The sequence below is a fragment of the Sceloporus undulatus genome, chromosome 1 (assembly GCF_019175285.1).
Source record: "Sceloporus undulatus isolate JIND9_A2432 ecotype Alabama chromosome 1, SceUnd_v1.1, whole genome shotgun sequence".
NCBI lineage: Eukaryota > Metazoa > Chordata > Lepidosauria > Squamata > Phrynosomatidae > Sceloporus > Sceloporus undulatus.
Window position 1 is genome coordinate 149,810,398 of NC_056522.1, and position 19,329 is coordinate 149,829,726.

General features: G+C 41.4%; 1 protein-coding gene across 1 annotated transcript in view; it reads right to left on the reverse strand.

Moving 5' to 3' along the window:
- Window positions 1–2,636: 2,636 nt before the first annotated feature.
- The window catches only part of NBAS (NBAS subunit of NRZ tethering complex), a 254,362-nt gene continuing 237,669 nt past the window's right edge, over window positions 2,637–19,329 (reverse strand). Inside the window, 2 exon segments of the mRNA XM_042464384.1 lie at window positions 2,637–3,417; window positions 14,905–15,033. Coding sequence (XP_042320318.1) covers window positions 3,142–3,417; window positions 14,905–15,033 — 405 coding nt within the window. The 3' untranslated portion in view covers window positions 2,637–3,141.

Consider the following 19,329-nt stretch of genomic DNA (forward strand, 5'->3'; position numbering starts at 1 on the left):
TGTTGCCTCCGCCTGAGGTTGAGTGAGTGCCCAAAGTCATCTAGTGGGTTTCTATGGCCAAGTGGGGACTTGAACCCTGATCTCCGGAGTTGTAATCCAACGCTCTAACTACTAACCATACTGACTTTACAAGAAAGGGACTTCATGAGTCTAAAATGGTTTTGGGGTGAATGACATGGTAGAAATGCCCCCATGCCTCCTAGAGAGCATAGAGGAACATTTTGGGGGAAATGAACATTTAAAAAAATACAGAGGGCCATGGAAGGGGTGGTGTAGCCCTCCAAGGACCAATGTGTCTCCCAGCTTCTGCAGTAGGATATAGACATCTATGACCAATAACATAGAAGGAGCTTTAGAAAAATCAGCATTTTCCCCCCAGATGCAACAGTAATTATGAGAATCAAATGCAGCTTTCCAGAATTAGACTGCTGTCATCCGCCCTCCACTTCTATAATTAAAACCCCTACATCGTGACTGAAATGTCTTCAGGCACTTGGATTATTATAATTGTTTTGTGAATCTTGCAGCAAGAATAGCAATTAAGAAATCATAGGTACAGATGAAGATCGGTAGCCTAATCCTAATCATGCCCCATGTTTGTTGTCCCTCCAAATGTATGCTATGCAACAAATTTCTGCAGCACTGAGGAATATGCAGATGTTGTTGAATATCTAGGCACCATAACAAATCTTAAGCATGATTGGAATTGCAGTTTAACATCTGGAGGACCCCACTATGGCTGCAATTTGACCAATCAGATTGCTTACCAATCTGACTCCAAACATCTGGGTTTGTTCATGCTGGCCAGTGGGTGATGACATGAAGACGGTAGAATAGGCAGTTTTCCACATCACACTCCAACTGAGTGGCACATAGGCTGTGTTAGAGTGTTCTTAAAATCTTTTTACCTCTGTACTGTTTTAATTGGTTTTTATTTGTTCATTGCTTCAGAGCCCTTGTGGGTTGGCAGATGATACAGAATTATTATTATTGCTTCTTGTTTGGAAAAGCTGTCTGGCAGTTTTGACTTCTGGAACCAAATGTTTGACCTGATCATTAAATCCTCGTTTGAGAACCAACACTGATGCTCAACTTAACAGTTCACTTTAGTGGTCATAGTAGTAAAATTACTTATAATGCACTTTGCTGTGTGTCTCATGCATGGAAACAAGTACATGAAGGAATGGCAAGCTGATCCATGTTCCTGATGGTTTCAGTGGTTCTCATCATTCCACAGTAATTCCTTTTTTCCAGTTCCAATTGCTTGTGGAAAATTGTTTCTTAAAAGCATGGGACCACTCATATAAATGGCTTGCTATGTGGATCACCTCCACATTTATTTATTTTTCAAATGTATACCTACTGTTTCTGCTAGCAAGAAAAGGCTACAGACTTACTGGGGACCCCATTTTGCAGTCCACAGCAATGAGGTGGAAGTAGAGGCTTGGTGCCACCTTTGCTGCATCAGTGTCTTCTTGCCATGGTCCCATGCAGTTTTTGTAGGGTTGCTTTAGAGGATGGAAAACCAAGCAATTGGGGTGCCCAAGTAACTTGATGAGATCTCCCAGGCACACCTAAAAGTTTTATTCAGGTCCACCAGATGATATATTCACTTGCTTTCTCATCCCGGCCTCAGTCTTGCTTCAGGCTTCTGCCCACTCACCCTTCTTTAATGTTGGCTTTTTATCTTGTAGTTATGTATGCTTTCTATTGTCACATCTGGTTGTTTGCATGGAGATTAAAGACAGTTTGGGAAAGATGGAGCCTCTGTGCTTATCATATCTAGCTAGGAGACCCCCTTATGGGACTCTGGGTGGTAAAGGTGACAGGGTCATGCTCAGCTTAGTGGTGGGGGTTAACCTCACATCCAGGTGTCAGAGGTTTCATATAGCAACCACAAGACATCCTACTCTAGGTTGGTCCCAACATGTAGACTGGGTTGCCAGTGATCATCTGTTAGCAGGTGAGCCAGCCAATGCCGGGATTCAATCCCATGCAAGCCAAGCTTCTACCACTGTAACCAATAAAAACTGTGCCCTTTTTCTTCTATTCAAGTTGTGTGCTTATTTTGTCAACCACTACCCTTCGTATAGTTGCTACTCATTACCAGGAGTGGCACTTAGGATGGTTAACAGTGGTAAAAAGTCAGTAATAAATATTATGTAAACATTTTCAACAGGTGAAACACACTATTAAAAAGGCATCAATAAAAAGAAACTGTCACCATCCAAAGCCACCTTCAGCAACAACCCAACTGAGATACCAAAGGCATTTTTGCAAACACTTGCATTTTCAAGCAGCTATTACACCACAACATTCATGGCTTCAACTCCCCCGAGAATTTAACTCAGTTTCCCTTGAACAGCTTAACAGTCTCAATACTGGGCAGTGGATGGAGCTAATATGAATAAGTTGAAAGGATGCCCCCCTCCCCCGTCCTATCAACAAAAGCAGGCCTTTTATTACTCCCACAGAAAATCAAGGAATGTATTTTTCTCTAAAGAAAGCAGAAATTGTTCAGTTACCTGCTCTGTAAATACATCACACAGAGCAGCCATGGCGCAAATCTAGACTTCCATAAAATAGAATAAGTTTTGATTTTTCAGGGAAAAACAGCCTCAAAACAAAAGCTCCAGTTGGTTTAAAGGAAATACTTTAATTAATTGAAGCAAGGTAATTTAATTGACAAAGTAACTTCCAAATAGTCTGACACAAATCTTTAAATGCACCTCTCAAACATTTCCTTTTGAAGGGATTTTATTAGTCTTCTGCCCCTCTTCTTTCAATTATATGAATATTTCTACATTGGAGATGAAGGTTTGGAGTATCATCACTGCTCAAGCAACATGCAATCTGCAAAATATTTCTTTGTCAGAACATCATTCATGGGTTACATTGAACGTGACCTTCTGAAGTCAGCTATGCCATCCCCATATGGCAAGTGCTACTGACAGGATGGGGAGGCACTACAAGGAAGTATTTTAGTATGCATGTTGTTAGGATTTTAGGTAACACCAAGTAACAGTGATTAAATTAAAGAATATCCTGTCATAAAATGTCTCCTGAAAGATATCCACTGGAAACCAGGGCGGCAGCAGTATATAGTTCAGGCACCAAGGGTAACTTGACATGCTCTGCCATTTAAATCCAGTGCTTAACAGCACTGAGGGCAGCACTAAAGGTTTGGAGTGCAGAATGGGTCCCTTTACAAGCCATCAGGAGTGAACCTGCCTCTGCAGTGAAGCCTGTGTCTTGCAATTGTTTTGCTATTTCTTCAACATTCCAGCATCCCTCCTCTTGCTTAGCCAGCAAATGGTTAACCAGGTGAGGATAGTAGACAGTGGAGATGCACTTCACCATCAGTTTCTCATCCAGGAGCAGGGAAAGAAATTCAGAGTCACAGTTGGAGTCATCAATCTACAGGGGTGAATAATGTAAAGCTATGAATACTTTGTATGACTGTATTGCCAGTATTAAAAAAAAACATTTTGTTAAAAAACATTTACAGAGTTAAAAACAGGAAAACAATGGCCATCATCATCATCATCATCATCATCATCATCATCATCATCATCATCACTACCACCACCAAAAATGACCAGAATACAGGAGTGGAGTGATACTTTCTTCTTAATAAAACTGAATAAAAACATAGTACACAGACATTTTTAGTTAACCTGCCTATGTTCAAGCGATGATAGAAAATAGATCAGTTCGGTGGCATGCATATTGATCAATAATTTTTTAACTGAAAACAATGCATGAAATGGATGCAAAAACTACAGAGCACAGCCATAGTGTCGGGGCTTGCTTCTCCCATCAGTAAATCTGATGGAGCTGACATTTGGCAATAATGGAAGATCCTGTTATTACCAAATGGCAGCTCCAAGGACACGTTGTTAATGGGCGAAGCACACTTCAACTCCTCCATGATGATTTACTGATGGGAGAAGTGCTCTGGGTCTGAACGCCGATCATACTTCTTTGACAATTTCTGACGACGTCATGGCGATTTACTCACGGTAAGCCTCCTGCTTGAAAGAGTCCATAGGGCATTACCGAAAGTAAGGGGAACCAGTATTTGTGAGCTTGCCCCCCACCCATGTCTCCTTAAAATCTCCTCTGAAGAATCTTCTGGAACAGAGAGGTGTTTTGGGTGATAGCCTTTGATTGAGAAATTGGATACAAATCACTTCCCGCTATTCTTTCAGCAGCACACTTTAGTTTAATTTCAGTTCGTTCAGTGAATGAGCACAACCCTTCCACTCACATAAGGAAACATCTGGATGCAGCTAAAGATGGAAATTATATTTTGAAACTTTTAAAACACACACTCAAAAACATATTTATTGATATTGGGAAACCCTATTGAGAAGAATCTTGGATTACCAGTCATCGAGCCCATATTAATACTACTAATCCTCTTCCCCCAGTAAGGAGGCAATGAAGTCCAAACCCATGAATTTCTCTGCCAGCAGAATGGCTCATTAGGCTGCAATGCACAATTTACTGTCCCCTTCAGATCAGTCAAACTGACTTCACTGAGAGCCAGTTGCTTTGAGTACAACCATGGCAAATTTCCATGAGATGTGATTTGCAGACCTTATTCCTATTGCTAGAATTTGACCAGAATTTACTAGTATGGTAAACTGAAAACAAGGCAGACATGTTCTGAAATGTGCATTCTTTTATATCTTAAGTGCTAGCTCATTTCACAAGGCACTCTGGTGGAATACTATGCAGTTTTAATAACACAAAACACTTCACACATTCAGCCTCCTGATAAAAACTAATAAATAGGCCATTAAAAACATACCTAAAAGCCAACCCACATTCTAAAGTGCTGTACACACCTTCTGCTTCCACAAACGCGACTCCAGGAGATGAAACACTAATTATAGGGCTGTGGTTGATAAGATTAATGACTGCTCACCTAGTATATTGATGGCATTAAGGGAGGAGGGAATAATATATTGCCACTCCTCAGCATGTGGCAACATTCTGTACTCTGTTGGCTCCTACAGCCGGATGAATAATCAGTGGGAAAGAAAATGTCCTGCACCCTCCTATGGTGGTGAAAAATGCACCACCAGCACACAATGACTCAACAGTGAAAATAACTTGGTTTAGAATTATGACTTGTCCTATTACAATGTGTCTGCACAGACAGAGGGATGGCAGCTTCTTTTCTGTCCTTGGGCTGTATTACAGAAGCCACATGTTGGAAGTAAGCAAGGCTGAGGATGGCAGTCAATAGACAAGAGAGAAAAGCAGGGAAAACCACTCCTTCTATTCCCCACCTGTGCTTTTCTCCCCCACCCTCCTCTTCTTCTCCTCAGCTTACTGGGAAGGAATAGATTATACTTTCAGAGACCAGAGGTGTATCAGCACTGCATCGGCAGTTTGATACCACTTTAATTAAGGAATCTTGTGGTTTCTTGTTTGACCATCATTAGCACTCTCTGCTAGGGACATCTACCTCCACTAGAAAATTAACCAATCAATCAATCAATCAATAGCCATCAAACTACAGGATTACACAGGATGGAGCCACGACTGCTATCCATCCTGTAATGCGGACACTGCACCTATTCCTTGCACAGGACTTTGAATTTAGGCCATGTGGCTCACACGTGTGGTCCTACAGCTATGGTTAGCTTTTTTGCATGCCATCAACGTTGGGGAACATTGTGGGGAAAGGAGAGAAATCGGAGGTCTGTGTCTCCTTTTTTGCAAGCCATCAGCCTTGGGGAAGGTTGTGGGGAAGAGAGGGAAACTGGAGTTTTGTGTCCACATTTTGCATGTGCAGACTGTGACCCTTGGGAGAGGTCCAGAGAGGGAGAAGAAGGGAGTGAAGCGGTGTCCCCCCCTCCATTTAGATCCTCTGTTACATGCCCTGGAGTTTGACCCTCGACTTTTCCACGGGCAATATCAAAATCCATGATTTTTGCCCCCAAAACCTGCCCTTGACTTGTACATGAGGTCGACTTATACACGAATATATACAGTATGCTAATGGATAATTTAACCCAATTCAACTATTACAGCAGTGTTAGATATGAAAGCACAATAGAAACGGCTGATGAAACCTGGGGGTACGATGAACAGCTGTGCATGTGCTTTCAGCCCTTGCCTATCCTTGTTTGGTGCTATGTGTGATAACCACTATCTCAAAATAAACCAAAATCAGCTACTGTATGTTTCTCATCACACTCTGAGCACCTTGATTAAATCTTTCTACTAAAAATGGCTGGTGATCATTGAATGTAATTTTAAACCTAAATGGTCATTCAGGTTCAAATTAGGGGCCCAAAGGCAGCAAATTGGCTCCAAGATCCAGTGAACCTGCTTATTAAGTAACAGGCACAGAATAGGACACACCATAATCTATTCTAAATTCCTTTCAAACATCTGAACAAAACTACATATTCCTGTGGATGTTAAGAAAAAAGGAGTCTGTTGGGTTAATGAAACATGCTGATTGTACTTCTAAACATGAAACTGCAAAATGTCTCATCATAACCCTTTCCTTTTCATTGTACAGAATTCCAACGTGGTCATTTCATTCATTTTTTGCCAATACCTCTTTTCACTCAGATCTGCAGCCTAGGTAACACCTTTGCATCATCAACTTTCCTTCCCTCAAAAATATGCAAGTGGTCCAGGAGAGGTGGAGAGGACAAAATTTTCCATTTTTGAGGAATACACAAATGCTAACTAGGTACCTCCCTCCAAAATTTAAGAAAACGAATAGATAGGTTATGACATTTATTCTTTTTGGGGGGGGGGGCAGCATGGCAGGGGGTTGGACTGGATGGCCCTTGTGGTTTCTTCCAACTCTATGAGTCTATGAAATCCCTAACAAAACATGAAAAGCTGATTTTACTTCTAGTAAAAAGCATAAAGAAGGCGACCCAAACTGGATCAATGCTCCTATGCGTGAAAACCAGGATTCAACAGGCACACATTATGTAAGTCACAGTCTCACATTCTACTGTCTTACAATTGGCAAAGCTCCCTGTCCCATGACAGAGAAAGCTCCAGATACTCATGGTTAAATATGCAGGGAAGAGCTGGACAGTTCCTTGTCAATCTCTGCTTGCCTCTTAGTGCAGCGGTGGGGCAATTGTGGCCCTCCAGATGGTTGTACGTAGTCTACAATGCCGATTAGTCCAATGGGGAGGGATTATGGAAACCACTGTTACCCTCCTTTGCCTCATTCACTAGTCATCTCTTTTCATTCTCTTTACAACTCCTGGGATAAAATCAGAACTTGGAAAATGCCATAGCATTTCCGGGATTCTGGGAGCTTTGATTTTAAAAATTGGAACTATTGCAAACTTTGGTTAAAATTAACTGCCAGGGAAAGGGTTAAGCAGTGAGAGACTGCTTCTCTTTCTCCCCTCTATGTCTGGGGGTGGGAGAAGGGAGAGAAATTGCAGTCATCTTCATTTTTCTTTCCACCTGTTGGCAGGGCAACCTGAAAGATGGCCAGCAGGCAGAGCCAGGTTGCTCTCCTGTGGTGAATGCACTGTGTAGTCTGGCTCTTATTTGATCAACCCCCTCCTAAGGAAAAATAATCAAGTAACCCTTTAAGAAGAAAGCAGCAACAGAAGTCGGTCTCTACAGAACACAAAATAAAGCTCAAACCTTTAGTGCATCTCTCAAGATTTTAGAACATTAATAATCACAAAGCCTTCCCCTACTTGTGTGACAAAGGTCTTAAGCAATTCTACTAAAACATTTTAAATTTTCCAGTAGGAAGATACATTGACCTTAGGTACGACTGTATAGATTTATCAAGGCAAACAGTCATTACCACAATGAGCTGAAGAAAAGATAATCCAGTTAAACAATGAAAGCGGAGGATTGTTTTAAATGAGTTTTTAAGTCCATTGTTCAGTTGTTAAAGGACTGTCCTTGCATTAAAAACTCAGTTGCCTAACATTACATTTACACATTAGCACATAAAATAAAATGTACACAGCCTATTCTCCCAATAATGCTATTAGCTATAGTGTCAATTCAGATGAAGATCCACTTAGGAACAGTCTACAAATAAGGATAGGAGATTTGTATGGACAGTGTATCCTCTGTCCCCAGGGTGTGCCTGTTCTACTTCTAGGTCCACTGTATTCTAACTGTATTCAATCTAAAGTGGAAGTGGAAAACTCTGATCTCTTCTTCAGTGTTGCCCTGAGAGGTGTAGAACACAGTGCTGAAGCTATGAACCGAGTAATAATTTCAGTATTTGAACCATAGCTTCAATAAGCGTAACTGATCCTCCCCCCCCCCCCCCGGTTCATGATCATGTTGTCATAGATCTTCCCTGCTGTTTTAGCTAGTTAGCTTTTTAATATTGTAGCTTCTTTAAAAATTATTGAAAGCCACCTTGAATCCCATCTTGAGAAAAAGGTGGGATATAGATTCAGTAAATAAATACAGATTAAACCCACTGGGTGACCTTGGGCAAGTCACTTACTCAGCCTCAGAGGAAGGCAATGGCAAACCTCCTCTGAACAAAACATGTCAAGACGACCTCATGGCCTTAGGATTGCCATAAGTCAAAAATTACTTGAAGGCACACAACAGCAAACAACAATCAATTAATATTTCAATATATCCCAGGTGAGATTGACTGGAGTTAACCTAATTCATATTCTACAGTGGGCCTCTGCCATCCACAGGCTTGCCCTCTGCGGATATAAGCATCCACAGACAGCAAGTCTCATTGTTCTCAATGGTGGAGCCTGGCCCCCAGAGCTGGAGTGCCAAACCAGGCTGCCCTCTTCATTGCTGCCTCCCGCCACTATCACCCTGTGCTGGACCCTCCACCACTGCTCCTATGCAGATCTCTAGGACTACCAGCAGAACTGGGACTCAGTATCCAGCCCAGTGTCCGCAAGCTGGTGGTCACCATCAAACTGCCACTGCTCCACTCTGCCACCCCAGCCCAGCAAGAGTTCCATGGGCAGAAGCTGCGACTCAACTTGCTGTGCCCAGTCACCTCCACCTCCCACTGTCCTATCTGGTGGATGAGGGAGGCTTCCAGCCCACTTTCGACAAGGCCAAGCAGCAGCTGGTGGTCAGCCTGTCAAATTGGGCCAAGCTTAACTTTGCACCAGCAAGGGGGAGCCTTATCCCATTCTCCACATGGCGTTGCCAAAGTTCAGTGTCAGAGAGTGCTCAATGGCGCCACGTGCCACCACCACTGGGGACAACTGGACTTTAAGTCCCGTTTTTTTTTCTTACTGGGGGGGGGGGGGAGTCTGGAATGGATCCTCCATGGATACAAAGGGCCAAATGTTTTACTGTTCACCAATTTTCCCCATCTGAGTTTATAAGCTTCTTCATGATCTGATTGATATTAGCAGATTTTCTTGGCAAGTTTCTTCAGAGGGAGCTTATCACTGCCATCCTCAGGCTGACAGTGTGACTTACCCAAGGTCACCCAGTGGGTTTCCATAGCTCAGTCAGGATCCAAACCCTGACCGCCCAGTGTCCCAGTCCAGCTCTCAAACCATCACACCACACTGGCACTGGGAAAATCAGAATATAATTTGTAGGGATGGAGAACACTCTGTAATAGGTTTTTGATGGAAAATGCAGAAGACTGTGGTGGAAGAGGAAGAAAGTGCTATTACACTAGTAGATGGGAGCTAGCATGACAATGAATGTAGACTTTTGTATATCACACATAGAGAACCAGCTGGGTGTAGTGGTTTGAGTGTTGAACCATGACCCTGGAGACCATGATTTGATTCCCCACTCAGCCATGGAAACCCATTGGGTGACTGTGGGCAAGTCACACAGTCTCAGCCCCCAAAACCCCATGGTTCACATAAGGATCATCATAAATTGGAAATCACTTGAAGTCACACAACAACAGCAGTATCACACAGAGCTGTCACAATGCTGTAAATCAGATATTAAGGTGCCAGCTTTGTCACCTGCAGAGTCAGATCTTTCAACAAACTGATGTAGTTAAACCAATTTTCTTTTTTAAAAATGAATCAAGTTGGCCATTTGTTCATGCTGTTAGGCAAATGCAACTGTTCTTTGAGAGATGCTGACAGATAGAACAGCAGAAATACCTTGCGTGCTGGGTCAGTAGACACAGGATAAATGAAGGGAGGCTGGATCATGCCTAATATTTTATCACATAATATCTCTTACAGACATCACCAACTTTTATCCCTTCCATAAAATGTCATGTCTACACAAAAGCTATCAAATATATATTTTTTAAATTCAAGACTGTTTTCATCTCAGGCTAACATAAAAACCATTGCTGGGAATAGGGCACTTCACATAGTAGTTTATATTCATTGCTAGAGTATTGAAGGTTATGTTTGACACAGTTGGTTTGTTTTCCAATCAAATTTATAAATATAAAGGAGTATATTTGGAAAATGAAAATTAGGTTAGTCATGTGGATTTCTTGTACTGCTTCTATGTTAATAAGCTAAAATAACAATTACACAGTCCTCAAATATAATTCTTTTCCTTCTACATGAATAATGTTTCCTGAGCAAACTACTTCATGCCATTTCTTTCTTTGGGGAAATTGTATTTGGTTATTTTCCATAATGCTTTTGTTCATAAGCCTTCCTTTTTCAAGTCAGGGTGAGATTTATCTCCGTGTGAGCCTTTTGCATCAAACTGTTAAGAAAGATTATAGCCACAAATATTTCCCAATTTCCATAGCTTGGCTGGGCACCAACACACACTGCTTGCTGCTGCAGTGGGCACTCTGTGTGCTGTTCATGGGGCTAAGCCATAGTAATTGCAACCATGCATACTTCTCTGGTATTTTTCTATGTGCATTCACAATCTCTTTACGTACCCACATTTGCACCACTGACAAGGAGCAGATTATCACTATTTTAATATTCATTTACTTACTGAACTTATATCCCATCTTTTGCCCAAGATGGAATTCAAGTGGCCTTCAAAATATATATATGTATGTGTGTGTGTGTGTGTGTGTGTGTGTGTGTGTGTATATATATATATATATTGAACAATGGAATTAAAAGAATTAAACAATCATATTATTTTAAAAATGAAAAAGCAAGGATTTGAACCCTGGTCTCCAGTGTCATAGTCTAACACTCAAACTACTACAGCACGCCAGCTCAACTGATACTATTAAATAAATTGCTGATATTTTGACAATGCTGTTATTTTGATGTAATTTTTTTATGTTTAGAGTTTCAGTCTTGTTTGCTTTCTCGAATAAAATGCTTAAAAATATAATAATAATAATAATAATATAATAATAAATTTTTATTTATATACCGCCCTGTGGCGAACCAATCCGGGCGGTTTACAACATTAAAATAACATACAGCATAAGAACAATATATTTCCCTCCCCCCTTAAAAAGTTATTAAACAACATATCTAATTTAAAACCACAATAACTAGTTAAATAACAATAAATTAAACAAAATAATACCAACCAATAAACCACTGCAACTTCAATTCTAAAGAAAAGGGGCTTTGGAGACATTACTGAGGAGGGGGGAAATCCTGAGATCCTGAGGCCGGGATATTTCAATCTGGGAAGGCCTGCCTGAAGAGATCCGTCTTGACAGCCTTTTTGAAGCTGTCCAAAGATGTTAATTGACGGATCTCATCCGGCAGGCCGTTCCAGAGCCTGGGGGCGACAACAGAGAAAGCCCTCCGGGAGGTCGCCGCAAGCCTCGATTTTTGAGGCTGCAACAAGTTCCTCCCAGAGGACCGGAGAGCGCGGGGAGGATTGTATGGGAGGAGGCGGTCTCTGAGATAGCTTGGACCCAAGCCATTTAGGGCTTTAAAGGTAATAACCAACACCTTGTACTGGGCCCGGAAACCAATAGGCAGCCAGTGGAGGGACCTCAAAACTGGAGTGATATGGTCCCTTCTGAATGTTCCTGACACAAGCCTGGCTGCCATGTTTTGAACCAGCTGTAGTTTCCGAACCAGGCACAAGGGTAGCCCCATGTAGAGCGCATTACAGAAGTCAAGGCGTGAGGTTACCAGCGCGTGCACAACTGTCTCGAGATCCCTTACTTCCAGAAAAGGGCGCAGCTGGCGTATCAGCCGAAGCTGATAACAGGCGCTCCTGACCGTCGCATTCACCTGATCTATCATCAGGAGCGACGAGTCAAGGAGCACCCCCAGACTGCGAACACAGTCACTAGAGGAGAGTGTGACCCCATCCAGGACTGGTGGTTGCAACCCAATTCTTGGTTTCGGGGCCGCTACTGTGAGCACCTCCGTCTTGTTCGGATTCAGCTTCAATCTGTTTTTCTTCATCCAGCCCATTACCGCCCGAAGACATTCATTGAGAGAAGAGATGCCATTAGAATTCGAGGCCAACGAACGAGACATGGAGAAATAGATTTGGGTGTCATCAGCGTACTGATAGCACCCAGCACCATAACTCCGTATGATCTCACCCAGCGGCTTCATATAGATGTTAAACAACATTGGGGACAAAATAGCTCCCTGAGGGACTCCACAAAGGAGCTCCCTCTTTCTGGAGCTACTGTCCTCGATCAGCACCCTCTGGGACCTGCCCGAGAGGTAGGACCGGAACCACTTCCAAATATATGGAAGAGCAGGACAAACATTTAAATAGACTTTCTGAACGTAGCAATTTTGGCCATGGTCCCTACAGATTAGCCAAGTACTACTTGTTTGCACAGTGAAATGTATTATTTGGAAAGTAGAGCATTACTCAAAGACACATTGTTAATCTTAAATATTGCCTGATGATTGAAACTACCATTAAAACCACCTTAAAAGATAACATTATATCCTACTGTAACAAACAAACCAATTAAACAGGCAACACTAACTTAATTTCAATTATTCATGCACAGTATTCATTTCTGGAAAAGGCCTAGTTATTTTCTGATGGGGAGGAAAGATGGAATTGGCAGTTTGCGGTAGTTTTTGGAACATCAACACAAGGGTCCTGCAATTTTGGAGATGCTTGCAAAAGAAGCTGTTTCTTTTATTGCAAACAAAAGCAGCTGAATTCCTAGTATCAGCGCTTCCAAGCATCATCCTTTTAAATGTAAACATCCATAAAGCTGTCAGCATCATACAAATGGCTAAATAATACATTGGATCAGCAAGCGAGCTCTGCATTTCCTCTTGCACAGCCATGGTTTTGAGCTGCACTATCTCTGTGTCAAGGAAATCAATAGGCTCTGATTTGGCTTTCCAGATGCTACTTATGAATCTCCTGCTTAATGTAAATAGCAACTGAATTTGGCAAGCAAAAGAACAATGGTTAAACACAAAAACAGGCCAACTCCAATGAACAAATAAAGCAGAAAAACAAAACAAAAACACACTGTAAGAATATATTCTGTAGTCACATAATATAGCTGTAAGTTATGCAAACAATTAAACCAGTATATTCAAACTTCTACTGTCTTGGTGGGAATATTCTACCCATCTTTTCCGTTTGGATACTATCCACTCTCTTTATTCACTGCAGTGTTGGAAAGCCATGTCTGCTTCTTAAGAATGAAACAGAAAGCAGTGCTCATTACATCCCAATTCCCTTCTCTCTCCTGCTATTTCTTGTCGGGGGCATGCATATCAGGGATATTACAAAAATGGTTGCTCATAATCATTGTGTGGGTGCATGGTCCTTCGAGTTGCCTGTTGACTTATGGCAACCCCATGAATTTCACAGGGTTTTCTTAAGCAAGGAATACTCAGAGGTGGTTTTGCCAGTTCTTCCTCTGAAACATAGACTACAGCATCTGTTATTCATAGGCAGTCTCCCATTCAAGTACTAACTAGGGCTGCCCCTGCTTAGCTTTCAAGATCAGAAGGGATCTGGTAATATTTAATTACCTGGAAAGTGGACCCTTTGTATATGTGGAGGATTTGTTCTGGACTCCTCCACGTATGGGAAAAATGCGGGACCTCAAGTCTTGTTGTTTGTTATGGGCGCGCACACAATTTTAATCTCAGGGATTGTCGTCCGCATGAGCTTGAGCCTGGAGATGGCAAGCCCACATATGGGGTGGGCGCACTGTACTATCCTACATGTTAACAATATGTTTAGAGAAGGGGTGGACAACTTCCTTGTGATGGGGTGGAGCATACTGCGCCCCCTCAATCCATCACTGTCTGCACAGTGCTTCTGCCATTTTCATGGCATATTTTTGTGGTGGAGTGTAAAAACGCTGTCAAAATCATCTATGTGATGACAGAAAGAGAAGTGGTGAGAGTGTGGACAGTGGTGAAAGAGAGGGAGAGAGAGCACGTTTGAAACTACAAGGTGTTTTTGGAGGGGCATACCAAATGTCCCAACCAGTTCCAGCTTTAAAACATGAGTAAGGTAAATAATTCAGCAAGAGTCAAATACACAATCCAGTTTTTAAACCTGATAATAAGCTAAGCCTTAAAAAAAGGAAAAAGAGGAATAATCACATTTTACAATGTCAAAACTGTCACTCTGGACATCAGTAATTTAATTAACATTAATCAAACAGTTTCTCCATATACACAGGGAACCCCTAGAGTCAAAACTGTGGCACACATTTCCCAGGTTAAATGGATTCTAGGTTATATTGCATTAATGGCTAATGTGTAAACGAAAAAGAACAACTGAAGCATGACGCCAATACAAAAGGTCTTTTGTTATTAGACTAAACAAGCAGTTAGACAGATAACACAAAATAATAATTTCTTTAAAAGATTATTAGTTTTAATCACCTTGAGCATAGAAAAAGAACTGCCTAGCCCTATGGTCCTGCAGATTACACACACAAAAGCTTAGGAAAGTCATAATAATGATAACACGCTCAAGAAGCCTGGCTTCCTACATGAAGATAAAAGAGCTAATTTATCACCTGAAACAAGGAAGGATGGTTAATTCAACTCCTCATACCTTCGAAAGAGCTGTTATCTGCTCTAGTGCCAGAAAGTGAAGATCTTGATCTCTGCTTTCCACAAGCAGTTTCAGGGACGGCAACTTCAGGGACTGGTTAAGCAACAGCAAACATAGGTCTTTTATGCACTGAAAATAAAAGGAAAAGCTTATGTAGTCAGATTGTGGAGGGGGAGTGGTGCAACTCACGCTCAGGTTCAGGATAATCAAGAGTGAGATGAAAGTCAAATCTTTCTGCAGCAAACAAAACCTTCAGCCTGTTTGAAAAGTTGAAAGGAAGGACTGAGTAAAAGGGATGTCTTTCAGCATGGCAGATAAAGTCACCTGAAAATTCCTATTATGTGTGCAGTACAGAGTATGATCAAAGCACTTTTGCTTTGGGAAGGCCCTTTCCTTCAGTGCACACTAAGGGAGAAGACCAGCAGCTATTAAAGGCAGTCTCACAGTGTTGTAAGCATGGTTTGACTTTTTCTTTCTTTCTTTTTTTGACCATACATATAGATGCTTCATGCAAGCCACTCAAAGATCTGGTATATATTAAGGCCATCAAACGGCATTCTCTCATCGCCACCACCAACTCCTTCTTCTCTTCCTCCTGATAGGGAACAAAGCAGCTGGCCCAAAATGAGAAGAGACTGTACTGTTGCCATCTGAGGCCCTTACCTTCTCTTTCAGAAAATGAGGACAGTGCTCCATAGGTGAGTATGTGACAGGGAAACAGTCTGTCTCAAGCAAGTGTTAATATGGCATTTTGCTTCCAAAATGGAAGGTTGAAGGATGAATGCTAAACCAGAGGCTGCAACATGCATCAATGATATGTTGCCAGATGTTTGTTGTTGTGTGCCTTCAAATAGTTGCTGACTTATGGTGATCCTAAGATGAACTTATCATGGAGTTTTCTGGGGCTGAGAATCTGTGCCTCACCCAAAGAAACCTAGTGGGATTTCATGGCTGAGTGGGGAATTGAAGCTTTTTCTCCAGAGTTTTAGTCCAATGCTCCAACTACTATACTGGCTCTCACTGCTTGATGTGCTTTACAGAAAAGCTCAAAACAGATGCATAGTGCTACAAGTGCTATGAGATTTGTAACTACAGACAGAAAAGCAGGCGTATCTTAGAAAATACCACAACCCTCCCCCAACTATTATTTTTCATACAACTAAAATCAAGGAAATGAAATTTCACAGCATGGTTTGATATTATAATGAATATCTCCCAGAAATTACCAATGGAGCCTGCCAGTTAATGGTTGTGCTGCACAGTTAAGTACCACTTATCTCCCCTAAACAGAAGCAGGATGGGCGTGGCACTTCTTGCAACATTTTCCTCATTAAACCCTGTGGGGTAATTAAAGCAAGAAGAGATATGATACATGTGCAGAAATAAAAACAGGGAGTAATCAAGGGACGCAATCCAGTGGCTGATGGTAAAAGCCATGGTGACTGTGTGGTTGTGTTGTCTCCAGGGAATTTTTGTGAAATATTCTTACAGGTTCTTGACAATTTTTGCAACGGAAGGGTTCAGCCCTGAATATGCTTACGGTTTGTTTTGTAATAGATGCTTGAGTAATAAAGGCTGGCTTAATCAAGGCCTCACACTAGGGATGTAAATAATGTTTGCAATTTTATCATCTTGATAAGAAAGCCCACTGGTGGGAAATGTCAACCTCAGTGAGATTTTTTTCCCTCTAAGTAAGAGGTAAAGGACCAAATTTTTTTTCCCATTTTCATTTTTTTTTAAAAAAGGGAGAAGCTATGATGGGGTTATCAGCAACACATATTTTGTACAAAATGCATTTTTTTTCACACAGTCCCCAAAAGAAAAAAAGAAAAGAAAAGAAAATCCATCAAAAATTGTGCAAACTCTCAGCCTGTATGGAGAAAATAATTGAACTTACTCATTCTTTCCTGCACTGATGAAATGAGTGAAGATTTGCATCTCAATTTCACACTCAGATCCTGATTTAAGGGATGTATTCTAAGGAGTCTGAAAGGCGGCAATTTGCCCAAGGTCACCCAGTGGGTTTCCATTACTGGTCTCTGATCTTCTCGAGTCCTGGTCCAATACTTCAAATTACTAAACCATGCTGTCTCCCAGTTATGTATGAGAAATCATGATTGGTATCATGAACCAGATTTTAATAGCCTACTTATGATTAATAATAAAATTTATTCGTGTATATATAGCACATGGGTGGGAATATGTGGTCTGTTGGACTAGAATTCCCAACAGCTCTTGTCATCATAGGCAGTGCTAAGGAATCATAGAGATGCAGTCCAACAGCATCTAGAGGGCCACATATTCCCTGCTCTGACCAAAAGAAGTCTTGAAAGTCAGGCAAATTAACTGGAATCTAAATACTTATTCCTAGGCTGTGAGCGATGGGATGAAACACAGGAAGGCATATGTGTCCGTTGGTCACTTTACAGCTCAGATGAAACATAGACGGGTATTGTAAAATTGCATTAGCTGTATCATGTATAGAGCCAGGGTGATGTAGTGGTTTGAAGGTTGGACTAAAACTCTTGGAGACCAGGGTTTGAGTTCCCGCTTGACCATGGAAACCTACTGGGTGACCTTGGGCAAGTCATACCCTCACATCCTGAAAGGAAAACGTGGACAAGCTCACACTGAACAGATTTTGCCAAGAAAAATCCCATGATAACCATCTTAGGGATGTCATAAATCAGAAATTGCTTGAAGACACACAACAACAACAACAACAACAACGACGACAACAACAACAACAACAACAATAGCAACAACAACTTCATGCATATGTGGAATCCACACACATCTTATTAGCAATTCTCCCAATTAACAGCAACACCCATGAATCACTTAACCACAATTAAGTAAGAAAGGAATTTCCTCTAGAGAGGGTGCTCCTAAGGTTGGTTCCCCATTTGTTAACCATGCTAAGATGGAACCAAATATATGCCTTCACCAGCCCAGTATGTGCTATTAGTCACTATTGTTTTAGACATCTTAGAATCTGCTCTAGTTACATTTACCTTAGATATTTACTAGTGTGTTCTGGTTTTATATTCTTTTCCCTTCCCATTTTCCCCCTGCCTTAGTCTCCATAAATAGGAGTGTTGTTTGGGGTTCTTTTGTAAGAAGTTTTATAGCTCTGTCAAGCCTCTTATGATTCTGCTTCTTCACTTACAGTTTTGATGGGTTTGCAAATATAAAATGTTACTGGCACTATAAAAAACTGCTGCTTCACCCAGGCTGTACATTGTAACAGCCATCAGCATTTATTTTTGCAAACACTGTGCACATGGCAGTAAACTGTGCTTTCCAGACACACAGAAATGTGTAGAAATATACAGTGTTCAGTGGGTCATTCCGTGCTCTGTAAGGCTGTTGTTGTTTATCAGAAATGAAATAAAAACAAAAAGAGAACATTTCAAGAGATTATAGAAAGCTTAATATTTTTAATTTTGCTAGAGTGCATAGAGTACTTTTAATCCTTTTCTATCCTCACCTATTCTTCCAATATTCACTTTGCAGCTGGGAGTTCAGCTGGCCAGTGAAAGATTTAGACCATTAAGTTGGTAAAGAAGTTACAACACACTCATGACATATCAACAGCCAAGTCCCTGTATACTGCAGCACTCTTTTACTGTTTCAAATCACATTTGGAATAAACTAAATATAACTGGAATGAAACCGGTATCATTGATGTATTAGCATGCTCAAGAATTTCAAGCATACCAATAACAAAACGTTTTTTAAAATCCAAACATACAACAAATAGAATAGTAAACCTCACCCCACCAGCTCAGCATGAACTAAGAATGCCCAGTGTTCAGCAGGGGCCCTTTCAAACTTCACAGTTATAGCACTCTCATTACACTTTAACAGGAATGCCTGCGTGATGTGGAATCCTAGGATTTGTAATTTAGTGAGTCACTAGAGAATCCTAGCTGAGAATTACACGCTACTTCCCAAACTGCAGATCCCATGATTCTATAAGATACTGCCATGAGAATTAAAATGGAATCATACTGCTATAATTATGCAGTGTGTAAAGGGTCCCCAGGAGCCAGTTGAAAGCTGGTTGGAAAAGAAAAATGGAAAACAGAGTGAAAAAAGACAAGAAAAAAGACAAAATGATTGGCTTGAGCCCCATATAGCTTATATCCCAGAGGCTGGCACCATGGGAACAAGAGTAAGACTGTGACATTTAGAAGCCTGAGCAGATGGGTCAGGATAGCATGGGCTGAGCCCCTGTTGTACTTGGATTGATCCGTGTACTGGCGCGAGGATTTGGAAGCATTTCACATACCTGTCACTGCACTGACCTGGGACTGGGACAGGCATGCACTCCTTACCTTGCCTTGTGTCACCCCTACTGAGAGCCCCCGCCCTTAGTCAATGCATCTGATGTGGAATCATGCTGCTTGGATGTGCCCACAT